This window comes from Melospiza georgiana, chromosome 4, assembly GCF_028018845.1.
Source record: "Melospiza georgiana isolate bMelGeo1 chromosome 4, bMelGeo1.pri, whole genome shotgun sequence".
In the NCBI taxonomy this organism is placed as follows: domain Eukaryota; kingdom Metazoa; phylum Chordata; class Aves; order Passeriformes; family Passerellidae; genus Melospiza; species Melospiza georgiana.
Window position 1 is genome coordinate 58,974,503 of NC_080433.1, and position 16,801 is coordinate 58,991,303.

Here is a 16,801-nt window from a genome sequence, read left to right on the forward strand (position 1 = left end):
GCACAAAAATACATTCATAATGCCAAGATCACTGTTTTTAATACTGTACTGTATTGCCTTTACAATTCTTATATTGTACAATGATTATATGAATACAACAACAAACATATTGAATCAAAAGAGATTAGCAAGGATCAGCCAAGTGCCTATTATTCAGGTTTTATATTATAAAGATTACTAATGGATTCAGACTAAACCAGTGGTTTCTACACTTATCCTGGACTGAAATTGCTCTTTCTCCTAGTGGTCAGTGTCCTCCCCTCCCTGAACACATAGCAAGTACAATTCATACAGATAACATACATCACTAGCAGTGTCACTGATGTTGATGAGTCTTAGGAATAAACCAGTGATATTAATAGAGAGCATGACTGGAACATCTGATTTCAGCATAAACAACTCATTTTATTGCAAACTCAGCCTGATCTTCATTACCTCACCACTTACCAAGTAAACAAAATAATTGCATGCATAATTGCATATCCTGCTAATGAAACTAAATAAGCTGTAAAATATTCAGAATTTCTATCCTATAAGGGCTCCTCTACATAATTAAGAAAGTAATTCTAATAATTATGTTGAATCTCATGTTGCATTTTTGCTCTGGAATAAATTCACTTATTCCACACTTGCAATTAGCTCAAGATGGCCTAAAAATGGCTGTTGAACAGATATCATTATCACTAGGGAGAGCAGGAGAAAAAGAGATTTACCACCTAACTGTGAGATTATCTCGCTCCACCACTGTGATAAGATCACAGTGAAGAGAAATATGGTCTCGGGCAAGTACCAATTACATTGAACAAGGCATTAAGGAAATACAGTTCTGGTCATCTGTGCTGAAGTGATGGATTTTGATCAGTTTTTTTTTTTTTGTTTTTTTTTTGTTTTTTTTTTTTTTTTTGGTGTTTGTCTGAAAGGCATCATAAACCTAATAAAATGAAGGATGGAAGTGAGGATCAGAAATGTTCACACATTCCAGGCAATGAAGGAATTCAGTGTTCCTGAAGTGGAAACACTAGGGAAGGACAGGACCTACCTTTGATCAGGGATGATGCTGGCAGAAGAATAGGAGTCATGACAAATGATTTAAACTAGACATTTTAAAGTTTTCAGTCATTGTGGGACTGATGCTCAGGAACAGTTATTTTTCAATAGGATTAGCATGTTTAGGAGGAAAAAGAGTATGAAAACTGTAAATACACCTTTGAGTTGAGTATGGCAGGTTTCCAATTCATATTTAATGGCAGGAATGACTAAAAGTGTGGGCTATACTAGACTGAATCAATTCCAGTTCCATGTTTCCATAAAACTCAGCATACTATTTACTAGTTTACACTGAAACTATTTATTACTAGCCAAATATATGCAAATTACCCTTAATATTTCTAGCTTTTCACAATAATTTAAAAATAAATATTTTCTTAGAAGATCTGTTCTTAAGAAAAGGTGGCAGAGAATTGTACTCAGTCTGTATCCTTGGACTGTATCTGTATCAGTCTGTATTCTTGGACAAATCTCTCTTAATTTTTTTTGTTTACTTATTCACAGAATAAATCAGTACATGCTATTTCTTTTGCACGATATAGACTTCCCTATATTTCAATTAAGCTTCATGTAAAGCCTCCTTCTCCATATGTAAGTTACCACACCACCGAGCCATTTTTCTCTGTAACTAAACACCTTTCAAATTCTAGGGAATATATCTTATGGATATCCACCAGTTACATGTGTATATACATAAGGGGCTATGAAGTAATTTGAGAAATAAAGAAAGAATTTTTTTTTAGCCAAGCAAGTAGTGTATATGAAATATGAGTAGCAATAAATTCTTACTTGGAAGTTTTAGACCCTCCAAAACACCTGAGCCAAATACTGTGCTTGTCTTTGTACGCGTAAAGGAATTACAGGAATGGAAATCAGTGCTGTCAGTTTTCATTATATTCATGATGTATTTCTTCCCACAATTACTAAAGGTTGTTAAGATGTGTTTACGCTGTTCAAACTAACAAGTTGCAGCAGGAGTCAAGTCAGTAAATATGCTGCTTGACATCTTTTAGAAAATAAACAGAAAAAGCCATCAATCATCTGTTTCCAGCTTCACATCCTGCCAAAATGAAAAAGCAAACGAGGCTTTGCAAATAATGGATGCTTTCTCAAGTATGCATTACCAGTGAGTCACACAGGTACCCAGCAATATTGTTAAATGAGCTAAGTTAACTGAGTGAAGCACTGCTGAAATGAAAAAGTGACTGCTTCATGAACCAGCGGAGCCTCGGGCCACAGGGGACTGTCAGATCATCCAGCCTCACCTCCTGCATCTCACAGGTCAGGGAACTTCTCCCCAGTCCTCCTTGCTGAGACAATCTAAAACCTAACATCAGTGTGTCTAAAACCCACCTCAAGCTTTCTTCCCACAAGAGAGTTGAAGACAAATGCACAATTCGCCTCTCTCATTTTCTCCCCAGCATGTAAGCTGTTAAACATGTGTGATTAATTTCTCATTGCCATTTGCTGCACACAGGAATCTGCTCATTAGAGAGGCATTTTTTTTCTTGGTTATGAATAAAATGCAACAAGGGGACTCCTGACTCTGGCCTGCCAGTCTTGCCCTCAGTGACACAGCACATATCCCTTGCTGGTTTTCCCTGCCTCGTATTTCATCCTTCCCCTTCTCTTCCAACAAGCATGTCCAGAACCAGTGTCTCAGGAAAGCCAGCCCATCTCCAGCCAGAGGCATTAGAAAAAGGGCAAATATGCTGAGAAGCTCCCAAACTCACAGCCTCAGTGGGCTTACAGTAAAGCAGGACACAATATAATTGACAATACAGACACAGCATAATTTGAGCTTTATGGAGACAACTCTGCTCCAGCAGGGCCCATTCATTTGGTCTTTTTAACATGTGAAACCTGCAATTTTGTTTGAAGCTAGTTTGCTACTAAACCTGAACGGACTCTGAAGAGTTAACCCAAAACTGGTATAATCGACCCCACAGATAATTTAGATTTCACTGTGCTAAATTTTTGTGCAATTTCTCACAGAATTAATTCTGCATGAAAAAGTAAGGAGGTAGATCTGGAAGGACATTCTATATTTTTCACATTAGAAACAAAATCCAGCCTTATACAAATAGTGGAATTTAGCTTTAATTATGAAGCTGAAACCAGTCATTCCATGATTGCTTTCTATGACTTCAACAGCATTTTAAATCCTAGGGGGAAAAAATTAGAATTAATTACCATTATTAACTAAATACAGAAAGATTGTGATATTGGTAAAAAGTTAGAGTACACATCTCCTACTCCATGACCTACCATTTTATTAAGTGCGTCATGTTCCAATATTTTCTGGTTTTTAAAATTTATCATAGTATTGAATGTTATTACCTTCATGAGGCAATCACATGTTTTTGTTTTGTTTTGTTTTCTAAAGGGAATCTTGGCTCATTGAAAAGCATAAAAATAACAAAATCAAAAAGGCAAAAGTGGAAGAAAAATCTCATTCTTTGCCAGCTGATCATCAAAGCATTTAATATAAGACTTTTTTTTGTATTCTGATTTTGGCAACACAGATATAAGCAGTTGGTATTTTCTTTCTTTTTCTCACTTCTAATTTCACTTCAAAGGGGGAAAGAACTAATATTCTCAGCACTTCCTGATACTGTAGAATAAAACTCAGAGATAACAAACATGCTAAACTGCAAGGCTCCATGAATAAAGAGAACTGGATAGATTAATAACTCATCTATCAGATGGAGAGAAAACTGGCGCTTGAAAATGCAGACTTAGAAAAAAGTATTTAAAAAAAACCAGAATATTTTAAGATTCTAAATTTTGGAGCCTTACTGAAAAATGAAAACAAAAAATCTAATGCTGGCAGGCAAGGGGAAGGGAAAAGAGATGTTTAAAATTATTAACTGAAACAAAATTTGAAGAAATTACTAATTGAGGACACAAAATGAACAGAAAATAAAATAAAATATAACACAGATTTGCAAAGATAAATTGAACTAGACTTGTGCATTTTTAGATAGGATATTTTTGTATAAAAGAAACTCAGTAGATCTTATTTATTCTGACTTTAATGAAGCATTTGATACTGTGCCTCATGGGAAAACTACCAGTTAAGCTGAAGAAAGTGAGGATTAAAAAAAGAAACTGTGTGGGGTATAAAGAAGATGCCTCAAGTGAAAGGGAATAAGCAGTGCTGAGAAAGTGCAAGAAAAGGATTCTTGAGAGATTTCTTGAAGATTCATCTTAGCTTCCTTAATATTTTCACCAGGGACTTTAGAATAAATATCAGAAGCACAATGACAGTGTGTAAAAGATGGGAGATAGAAAGATGCAGTAACAAGAATTTGATAATTCCAAAGAATGGGAGAAAGAAACATTTGAAAATACCTTCAAGAGTTAAAGAAGGGACAATACATTTTGACACATGAACAGCAATAAAAATGTCCTATAAACTGGGAACATGTCAGCTCAAAATGATCAAAACTCTAAGACTGGGTTGAATTAGCTTTTCACAGAAGGCTTGTGTGACACAAGCATGATACAGACATCAGACCCTTCCTATATCAGATAAAATGTTTCTGCTATAACAGCGCTGCTCATACTGTGCAAGGCATCTAATGGGGATGACTTTGGACAGTTCTTGTCACCAATGCTCAACAAGATGGAATTCAAACTTTAATGGAAAAAGACTCCTGAAATGATAGAAATGAAGAACCGGCAGCTACTCTGAGACAAGGTGGTTAAAGCCTGGGCTGCACGAGTATTAAACTCTTGTCTAAAAATGCATCATAGGGCATGGAGGAACTGGAGATGACGAAATGCTAATGAAGGATGGAACTACCCCTCCCTCATTTGGGAGACAGGATAAGGTTGGCATGCTTAATTTTGGGAATTAACTTAACTGTACAGGTGATGATACATCTGTACAGCACACAGGACTTGAAATGACCCTCCTGTGGGTGAAGCAGGGACTGAAAAGGGGAAGCACAGTGACAAAGGCTGACTCAGCCCTACTGTTAAAGGAGGATGTGGGTATGTTTACAAAGGAGTATCAGGATCCAGTCTGGGCATTATTTTACAGGTCCAAAACTGAAATCAGGGATGTTTGCCCATATCCTCATTTCCATTTAGTTGCAAACAGAGACCAAGAAGGTGCTATGCTGCTGTGCAACCCACTTCTGTTTGTTCAGTGAAATGAACATGCATGGAGAGCTTAAATCAAGTCCTCTCCACGTACAATGACTCTCTCCACTTGCCTTCTCAGCTTCAATAATGTTTGTAGTGTTCTTCTTTTTTAAGCCAGACAGATCCTTCTGAGCCTTGAGGGCATTTACATACTACCCTTCCTTTAGAAACTTGAATGTAATGAGTATCTTAATGATTGATGTCTTAAACCCCAGCAAACTTCTGAGTTTCTCCTGACCTTCTCTTGTATGGAGTTAACATTTATTCAGCCTTTGGCGGTCTTTCTGATAGAAACAAATTTTGGCATCACAACTGATTTGTCTTTGAACAATTGTACACTTCAGAGTAACTATTTGCTCCAATTTTAATGAAATTTATTCTTATTCCTTTTATTCAAACTGTTTGGCAGAAAGAGCCCAGTATACTGAGTTACTACAGAATTTAAAAAATTAAGTGAGTTAAAAGACAACTGAACTTATAATTCAAATGTTTACAATCTGTCTATTGCTTCAGAAATTAATATCCATGGACAATGATAAATACTGCCCTGTTTGCTTTACAGACATTTACCACTTCAATCCCTTTTCTATCTGCACAGCAAAGGAATGCCCCTGTGCTGAAAAATGCATTTATGTGTAACTTTCTGTCTTTTCTCAGGCAATAACAGCAGCAATAGCAGAATTAATTAGTCCTCAGCCATTCAGATTTCTAATAAATTTAAGAGGCAAAACCATTAATTTATGAGAAAGAACAAATAATGCATTTTATTACTTTGTGTATATGGATGTGTATTAAATATAAGTAAAAAATAAGAAGTCTGTGTAAGGAAGGCCATCTTTTTTGAGGGAGAGAAAACAGCTGATGGGACCATGCAAATCTCTATAGGCTCTTCACACGAAGTGTGCAAAATGCATATGAATAATACTGTTTGTCTCTGGGTTCAGAATCTGGCAGGTCCATTTATGTTCAACATTATCTATAGGAAGAATTAATATAAGTTAAATACTGAATAAAACAGGAATACATGCCATACACAAAATGATTGAAAAAGTATTCTCAGGTAGTGAAATCTCAAAGGCAGCATATGCTGAAATGAAAATGGGTCATACTTAAGAGATTTTCATGTATTGATGCTGTGATTCATATCCTTGACAAATTATAAACCCCTGCTGCAAACTACCAGGACATTATTTAAGAGTTCTTAGATATAGTTCAAAATTATAATAGTAGGTTTCCTGCTATTCTCTTCATAATGGTAATTACACTGACTGAGCAGATTAGCTACTCCATGAGAAAATCAGCTGTACATGTAATAAAGAATGACATGCTGAACCCTATATAATTTTCATGGCAAATGTAATTTTTGTTAAAAAAATCTATTCTATATTCATAACAGGACAATGATGAAGGATGCTCAATAAGATGTCATCCTGACAGTAAACAAATATTTTTGATGGAAGTGCAGCTTATGCCACCATGTTTGCCATTAAGAAAGTAACCACTGTCTTTGGGAAAACATTCAGAGACTTGCTCAGCTGAGACTGTGAAAATGAGAGCACTTGGGGAATAGACCTGGGAACCTGGCAACCCCGCTGCCAAGAAAAGGCTCTCACAACAAGAAGAATTTGCATATTCACCTCTGTATTACCTAACAAGGACACTCCTGAAATTCAAGCTTCATTATCAGTATATAGTGCACAAGTTAAAGGGTAAATAACAGTTATCTAGACATAGTTTTTCTCATTTTCCACAAAAGTACAATATATGGTATTAGGGCTAAGCATATTGTACATCAAGTTCATTATGAAATCTGTAGGAGTCCAGCTAGAGAGGATTTGGCCCTAAAATGTACTGGGATTCATCTCAGTGGCTTTTTCTTTTGCATCAGAGAAATATGTCCAGTGCTTCACAAAACTCCAGTGGATACCGTCTATTTACTCCTTTCAAAACAACAATTTTTTTTTGAGTTTTTGATTAATTTTCATTTGCATTTTTAGTCAGAACTGGTATTTAATTAAGCAACTAAATTATAAATGCAGCCTATAAACCTCTAGCTTCAGCTAACTCAGGCAGTGAACTTACTCACTATATGTGATAGGCTTTCCTCTCATCCATTCTCTAATCTAGTTATTTGCCAGGTCACTTAAGGGACAACTTTGCTATCCTGTGTTGAGAAGGGCTATGGTTTCTTTCAAAGCGTGGTGAAACCTAATATAAAATATTTAAAAACAGGTACAGCAATTTATTTATTTATTTATTTATTTATTTATTTATTTATTTATTTATGTGTCCGTAACTATGCCATTGATGCTTAATGGTTTTGGGCTTCCCTCACAAAGAGCCTGAGAAAAACAAAAACTGGCAAGCGTGTGGCACAAAAAGATTGGTACTTCAGGTGATACATATTGTATAAAAGTCAGTGCATTGCATAAAGGTGTATATATAGTACAAAAGTGCACAGGCGAGGTGTTGGAGCGCCAAGGTGAAAGGAAAAAATCTCTACAATTTGCCAAATAATTTTCAATTAACTTTAATTAATTGTTTCTGAATTTCTAATTTCAAGAGCTATTTTCTTTAATACCTAGAGGTGTAAAAGCATTAAACAGAATATTTGTGCTATCTAGCTTTGGGTATTTAATGCAGAAGGGAAGGTTTTTTTAGGGTGTTTTGCATTTGATGCTGTGAGATTGTCCTTGGACAGAGAAGCTGCTCAAGGACCTTCAGAGCACTCGGAGTCCCCAGCCTAAGGAACCTCTCCTGTTGATGGGAGGGCTCAGCAGATGATCTGAGCATTGTGGGCTCCCCCCAGCCCACCCTGACTGACTGTGGCACGAATATCCATTCCACCAGTGCATTGCCCGATCTCTTCTTTAACAATTCCAAAAGACCTTCTATTTACCTTCTATTTATTTAAAGGTTAAAAAAACCCCAAAACTTGGAAGTCTTGGAAATCAGAGGAATTTTTTTTACTTCAGTTATGGACACAGTTGTTAAAAAAAGCAGGCTTAATAATTTCCTAGTAATTTTAAAGCCCCTCATCGGCAAGGAGCTTCTCTTTGAACTACCTTCATGCAACTTTGTTATCATCACACCAGTCTGTCTTTCCAGACGGAAAATTAGGTTCATCATGAGAGTACTACCAGCTCAATGCCCCTTCCCATAACTGTGTTTGATATTGTTGGTGAAACCCCAAAATGCACCACAATCAATCTTTGGGTATGCATGTCAGGTAAGACAAAGCAGTGCACAGCTCTATTTCACAGTCTAGATATGCACAATCCCTCATATTTCTATGCAGCCAGTTTTACTCAGCTGCAAATACTACTTCAGCTGTGCTCTTTGTATGATGACTTTTAAATATTGGGATACACAAAATCCCCTCCCTATATGACTGGAGAAGATACATCGTATCATCATGAAATAAGGAAAAAAAAGAACGACCTTCCATGTAACCCTCAGCTATACCTAGAAAAAGATATGTATCACTAAACAAAGCCATATGAGAGAAATGTAAAACCAGTTTTACAAAATTAGTTTTCATAGCAATATCTTCATTAATAAATTGAACAATTCTGTTTTGAAACACACAGTTTTTGCAGAGGACGGTGAAATTGCATTTCTCTAAATACACAAACTGTTTTTGAATATAACAAAATTAAACTTTTCTGCATCATTTAGTTATACCCCTTTCACAGAAAATACAACTTCATCATATTCCAAAACAGAAAGCTAAACTGCTAATAAATAGGTACATCATAATTAAGTATCAGTGTAAATACATGGACTAAACTACACCAAAATTAATTTTAATATTTAAAAATGTTCTGGTACATAGGTGTTGTTCAAATCAAGAAAAATATTAACAACAGACACAACACACTACATCTGTAATACATGCAGACATGCACACAAATAGTAATCACCTGGGTCCTTTTCCGTTGTTGCTGAATAAAAAAAATAGGGAAAGAAAAACATCATTACAGAAATAAAACTCATATAATTAGAGAAGAATAAATACCACATAAGGAGTTAATAGCTTCTTAACATCTTGAGTACATCACACAAGTGATGGGATTTTTCATGTGAGGGAGAAATGGTGCATATTTCTGAGTAATATACTTGCATTTACTAGCCCTATATAGTCTTTATTTCAAACTCAGGCAATGAGCTTGCATCCATACTGTGCATGGGAATTCAGAAACATATATGAGAATATTATTTGTATTAGAACCTTCTTTTTATCCCTACGTTTTAGGTATTTGCTATTGGTCTATAGCTGATATTATCTTGTAATATTTACCTTTTGACCAACTAATATGATGTTGTTCCGTAAATAAATAGTCAAAGGACAAAATTCTCCAAAAGATGTGCCAGCCACATTTGAGGACATCAGTAATATTATAAAGATAAGGACTCTATGCTTCCTGTATGCAGTTTGAGGAGTAAGCATTTAATGCAAACACTAGCATAAATTACTTTGAAGAGAAGAATGAAACTTCAGTGCACAGATACAACAATGCTCCTATAAACCTAAAGAAGCAGAATGAAACCCATTGCTGAAAAATATTACATTTATATTGGTACAAAAGTAGGATGTTTGTAATGACCAGAGTACGAAAAGACATCAATACAGGTCTCATTGCCATTGAAATCCAGTGCATTGAATTTTCTGATGTTACGATGCTGGAGTCCTTCACTTTCAACAGTGCTTTATTCTCACAAAAGTACTTCACCTATTTCTCTTTATATATGCAATGATGTGCTGTGCTTTGGGTTTATATCTACATGAGTGTAAAACTACTTAAAGAAATCTAGTTGGGTTCCAACCAAAAGGCAATAAATCCAAAAAAGAAAATTGCAAGTCGAAATATGGGAGTCAGTTTCATGTTCTGTTCCAGCTTACTCAGTGTTAACAGTGTGAATATCTTAAAGTGCAAACTTTGCTACTTCAGGGGAGGTCCCACAATTGTCTAGGATACAGTAAAAAATCTTGGGAAAAGATTTATTTACATCATGACAAAAACCTTTCCAATCCATTTTATTGTCAGGTATCTTTTACAAGCTTTTTTTCAAATTATAAAAAATGTTTCTATTTTTATACTCATTGTTTCAACAGGTTTGATACATGACTTAAATACTGAACATTAACATTTCCCTTTATGAATAAAGAAATATAAAAAAACTAAGGAAAACATTCTTTTTTTCCCTTTCATTTTCCAGAACAGGTTTAATATTCATCCTTTTTCTCTTTAACACAACATGATATCATAATTAATTATGATAAACTGGTTACTAGGATGGTTTCATGTTGTTACTTCCATGATATAATACTGGTTGCTATAGTGATAAGATGGATCTTTTGTTAATCACCTGTGAGATCGGTTAACTCATGTTTTTCAGAGAATTTGAGCAGAGATACAAATGGGAAAAAAGTTGGCTTTATAATATTGCTAAATATTTGAGGCTTCTTCAATTTGTTCCTAAGCTAGCTCTGTTTCTTCTGGTGTATTGCTAGAAATATATGCTATTTTAAAAAATTAATATGCATAAAATTTGTATTTTTAAAAAAACAGAATTAATCCTACAATATTTTCCTAAGAATAATTCTAGCTCCAAAAATCCAGTGCATACAGCTTTCTGTTCTTGAATACATTTGGACAGGAGTATCTCTAGCTTTTTGTACTTCATGGAGAATAAAAGTCTGTCTTGAGAAGCATTTGACTATTATGACTTCCTTTTTGTTCTCCATAAGATTTACAAATAGTAAAATGACATTGTGCATCCTGGCCATTTTTTAAAGCAGAATTTTAGTTAACTTCATGATATACTTTATAGAACATACCAAACTTTCAGAAAAACTCCTGATTATCTTCAAACTTAGTATTTTGTTCCCTTAATTCGTTAAATGAGTATGTAATTAGGGTTTTAATGATCAGATTATTGTTATACATCTGATCACACAGTAGCAAAAATAAATAGCATTTATCTATTTGTCTGCCTTATAAATACTTCAGAAAAGAATCTATACATAGTTTTCAAATTTCAAGGCAGTGACACTGCTGTTAAGGAAAGAATTTCCTGTCAGTAGTTTAATCACTAGAAATAGCTAGAGAAATAAAAAATAACCCATAAACAACCTCTTAATTTTATGAAGAACTCAAAAGTAAGAACAAAGGGCTACTTAAATTAGGAAGTCCTAGTCTTTTATTCAAACAGGGTCCCAGGAGGCATATTAAAGCAATGAATAGGAAAAAGCTCCACAGTTCACCAGCTGAGATTTTAATGAGACATTTCCCCTTGCTGTGGAAGGGGTTTGTTCTGGAAAGGGAAAAGGCTGCTCACTGAATATGCAGTTAATGGGCATTGTTGGCTTTTACAGCCACCTCGGCAGTTGATTGCTGTACTAACCTTCTATTTTGGCATATTCTGTAAGTCGCGTGTAATTGATCAAGGCAGCCTTCTCCAGACATTTTCTAACCACTTTCTTCACCTCTTCTGCTGGTATAGGAGTGGCAATATCTTTCATTAAAACCTGTGTCAGAGACAATTATACCACTTCATTACAATTACCCAAACCCCACAGGAAAAGGACAAAAGTATACTAAAGTTACTACAGATCTGATAATGATTAAAGGCAGAAGTCAAAAAGGAGCTATTTCAGCTTGGTGGACCTTCATCTTTGAAGGTTTCTGTTCAGCCCTGATTTGACTGCCTGTACAGTATTTATCCCTCCTGTTTGCCATCTTGCAGCATGCCAATCAGTCTTTGGGTGATACTGAAAGCAGTAGAACAAGAGCATTCTGTGGATGGGCTGGATCACGGTTACCACTAAAGATGTGATTATGGAAATTGGCTTGGTTCTCAGCTTCCACCATTGCAGTACCATGGACTCTTCAACAGGGTAAGGTTATTCAACTTCAACACGTCCTTGCTGTGAAAAAAATGTCATCTATATAGTGGGAAGGGAAAACATTGAACTTCCAGCAGAATATTTTATTATGGACAAGTAGAAGAACAGTCCATATAAATGTTTTCAAAACATGTGAGTTGTTACCTCACCTATTGCAAGTGAGGTGAACCAAGAATCCATACCGCTTTATATGAATGCAGCATAATATACTCTGGATTACAATGTTAAAAAAATGTTGATAATTCACTTGCATTTAAAATTTAATTCTGCACTCCATTAACTTTCAACAGGTAAGTGTAAACAAAACTCAACATAGTTTTATCACATTTTCATGTAAATAATAACATTTTTGATAACTCACAACCTTAAAAAAATGCTTCTCAAGTGGATCTCTGGACAAGATACACCCTTATATATCTAAAAGTTACTGCTAAAAGAAGAGAGCGAGAGATGCAGTCTAGGGAAGGACATGGTAGAAAAGAAACAGGTTCAGCAACAGAGAGGCTATTAGGAAGACATTGCTGCAAATCAGGCTTCCAGAACAGCTGTACACAAATATGACTCCTCTATCAATCAAGTGTTTACTTGATTTTTCAATTAATAACTTCTGAGTTATCAACAAGTGAATTTACAGTATTCAAAACCTTTTGTTCTTGGTCTGAATTTTTCCAAATTTTTCAAAGACAAGTAAAATAAGATGGTTCTAACCTATTGTGCATCCACAAATGTAGGAAAGAACATTTATTCCCAGTCAAAATTGACAGTGGTGCTGCTTGAGCACCAGTTAGAGCACCATTATCATTTGCAACAGCAGGAAAGGGGAGAAGAAATTGATGTTTCAAAAAGCACAAAGGAAGCTACACAGCACTGCAATCACTGAGATGCTAAGTGAAATTAAACATATATACCTAGACTTCCTATGTGTTTTCTGAACATGACAGAGGTTTTCTAAGAGACAATCTCCATCCATGAATTGTTCTGCACTGCAGAATAACTAATATTTGCCAGGATCAAACCTCACAAATTTTGGAAAAGCAACACAGCCTGGATCTAAGCCTTTTTCGAATTCATAACTTCATCAGACACCTGCTGATACAATTCCTTTGGAATCTCTGCTGGAATTTGAAGTCCTTTTTCCACAGAGATGACTGAGATGCTTTTATCATTATGAGATATTCTCCTTTCCAGTCAATACAAGAGGTTTTGCTGGGCAGGAGTTGACATTTATGGCTGCCCATGTAAGATTTGCTGTGTACAGTTTTTGCTTCTTAAATTGACTCAAATGATGCATTTATTGAATATTATTTAAATTATAGAGAAAGATTTTAATATTACATATGAGTATAGGCAATATCAGCAGCATAGAAGGCATAAACAGCAGGAAGTGGGGGGCTGTAGAGTAAACTTGTACCACTTTAGGGTTAATGCTGGCTAAGTGTTAAATAAAAAAAGGTCCTAATAAAAAAGGACCAGAGTCATTGACTACAATTCAGTGGCTTGAAGTGAAAGTCCAGTAAATAACTCCTGCAGAAAACAGCTGTTTGCCTCTGTGGAAGACAATGAGAGAAAAACCACACCAACCATCATTCCAGTAAGCAGTTATAAACAGCAGTAAAATTATGAGTATGCTTTCAGCAACCTGAATGCAAAAGAAAAATGCAGGCTCAGCAGAACTTTTGCTCTCAAACTTACCCTTTCAAGTAATGAAAGTGTGGCTTTTAAAGCTCCTTCAGGACGTCCAAAAGGGAAACAGTATCTTAAAAAGTAAAAAATAAAAAAAAAATTAAAAAAAGAAAAAATAAGAGGAACATAAAATTATTAGAATTATAAAAGCTGCTTTATGAATTTACTTTAAGATGTATCTACATACAACTTGTATTATGTTAGCAGAAGACTCCCATACCTGAAGTACTAATAAAAGCAGAAAGCCTCTTCAGTAGTCTACCATGGAGTACATACACATAACAGCAGTATCAGCTCACCAACACTTCATTTTAGGCCTAAGTGCAGAAAAAACCCTAAAAGGCAGAAAGCATCACTTCCAAATTATCAGCTATGAAGGATATTTAAAGGTCTTTGATGAGTTTAATTGTCATCTTCCTGGAAGGAGGTACTATTTCTCATATAGCCATGACTGCTATTGGACCTGTGAAGCAACATTCTGTATATAGTATTTTATTTTAAAATTAGATTAAGACAAGGATAAAATGTCAGCTATTTTAATTTCTAGAGATATCAATGTTGTCAGATATTCTGCGTTTTTTCTATTATATTAAAAATACCTTGGAAAAGCACTTATCATAAATTTTATCAACTACAACTTAAACCATACCCACTCCTAAAATCATGTAAATTAAAAAGTGATTGCATTCATAGCTTTATTTTTTTATTTTTGTCTGCTGAATGATGCAATATAGCAGGTCAATGAGAATACAATTCTCAGGCAACTGTAACCTCTCTTAATCCTGTCTATAAAATCTTACGGGATATCCCCAATTGGAAAAAGGATTTTTGCTTTGCTGAGATTAATTTTTTTCTTATTATTACTCAGCGAGAACAGTAGCCTCCTATTCTAATGTTTTCCACTAGTGAAATCTTTTCTAATGATAAAAGGATTCAGACCAGTGAATTTTATATCTACATTTTGGTCAGCCAAAATAAAGCCCTATAAATGAGGTCAAAACAGGATTTCCTGCAGTGAGAATTCCAGTATTTACTTTTATCTCTGTAAGGACTCCAGAGATAAAATTCACACAGCCAGGCAAGAGGTTAAAGTCCAAGACCTTCATGATAGCTTTCTCAGAAATATTGTCTCTTGCACATTTGGTGCCTGAGAGGCTGGCAGAGACCAGAAGGCTCAGTGGGCAGAGAAGGTGACAGAGAGGAAAGGTGTAAGTGCCTTAAGAAGTACTTTAGACGACAGCCACTAGCACAGGATGGGCTGACTGCATGTTGATCAAAATGGAACCAGGCTGATGGCAGTGAAAATGAAAATTAAAAAGGCCATGGGGGGATATTAAAACTGGGAGGCGCAGGTCAGTTGGCAGGCAAGGGAGAGCATCTTTTCCAGATGGGTGTGACCTAGTCACTTAAATGGACACAGCAAATGTTCAGAGCTGCTCTGAAAAGGCAGGAAGAGACATGCACTCTTCAATTAAACTGCCCATGACAGCTGACCAGTGCACACAACAATAAGCTATGAAGAGAGGGCAAAGCTTAGAATAAGTATCAACATATTCCAGAGGAAAAAAAATGCTGATGATCCTTGAAAGTGTACCACTCATCTGCTAGTTATAATGATCAGTGAGATTACAAAATGTTAAGTGAGATTAGAGGAGCTGCAAATTCAAAATTTCAGCTCTAGACATATACACTTGACTGATATCTTATTAGGACAAGGTATAATGACAATATTTTGGGACACAGGTTTGAATTGCTTTCTTGAACAGCTAATTTAGCCACAAAAAAATCTTATTCTTGATTCAGTCTCAAATGTGAAGAGAACATAGTTTGAGAGGTGCAGAACAGAAGAGGTGCTCCGTAGTAATAATCACAAGACAATACAATTTAATAATGTAGCAAAAGAGAACAGGCCAGAAAATTCAGTACATGTACATTTAGTACATGTATCTACAACTGCAAGAATGGGATCTATGAAAAAAATTAAGAACTTGAAAAACAAAAGCAAAAGATACAATCAAAAAAAGCAAGAAACCTTCAAGCAGCCTGAGGTAAAATTCAAAAAAGTAGGAGCCAAATGCATGCCACAATTAAGAACCCAAAGTAGTAACAAACAATCTGACACCCTCTCTGTGATTCCATGAGGAAGATAAAGGGGTTACCACAGAGAATCTGGCATTTAAAAATAATAAAACTTATGTGAAATGGAGGGCGTGAAAGTCTCTGAAACATTCTAGGAAATGTAACAAACAAAGCGCATGGGTGCCCAAACTGCCAGCAGAAAGGACAGTGGAAGCAAGAAACCAGCCTGGGAGATGGTGGGATCATCTGATGACAAGGAATACAGGGCATTCAAGGACAGTAAGGCCAAAGAGAAAAATTCAGTGTATAGTCTTCATAAATCCTCACTGCTTAATGTATTTTTCCAAATATTCTGCATTTCACAGTTATCATAACAATTTTGAAGGACTGAAATATGGAGTTGTCTTAATACCACATTTTCCTAAGAAAGCAATCTGACAGCCAAGGTTATTCTTTGTTAATTGATGGAGGGGACCCTTATACATGTCTTGAGTCAAGGTTTTATTTAAAATATTACTACCAATGCTTTGTCAGGATGTCCTATATTGTGACCTTATAAGCTTTATAAATTCAGATTCTAAAGCACTATCTTTTTTCTTTCCTTCAGTATTATGCCACTATCCTCGTTGAAATCCAGACAGTTCACCTTTTATTTTATTTTATTTCTAATATTTGTTCACAGTAAGAAATTGCAATTACTCCTCACCTGGCAGAGCACAGTTTGTCTGTATTGATCAAACAGGATTTTAAGGCAAACCTTAGAGTCCTCTGAAGGACGAAGTCATTCATATTTGAATGACACATTTAACTGCTCTCAAGGAGGGATTTCTAATACTGTTCAAATTTGCTCAAAATCCACCAAGACTGAGGCAGAAATGTTCTATGGTCTCTGTTGCAGCCCAAGCTCATCAATGTAACTCTAATGCGTAG

The 16,801-nt window shown here is 35.5% G+C and overlaps 1 protein-coding gene across 1 annotated transcript in view; it reads right to left on the minus strand.

The window, feature by feature from the left end:
• Positions 1-16,801, minus strand: part of CADPS2 (calcium dependent secretion activator 2) — a 284,280-nt gene that overhangs the window by 61,292 nt on the left and 206,187 nt on the right. Inside the window, exons 15-17 of the mRNA XM_058022230.1 lie at positions 13,802-13,865; positions 11,608-11,731; positions 9,123-9,143 (exon numbers count right to left, since the gene is read on the minus strand). Coding sequence (XP_057878213.1) covers positions 9,123-9,143; positions 11,608-11,731; positions 13,802-13,865 — 209 coding nt within the window. The remainder of the gene's footprint in view (positions 1-9,122; positions 9,144-11,607; positions 11,732-13,801; positions 13,866-16,801) is intronic.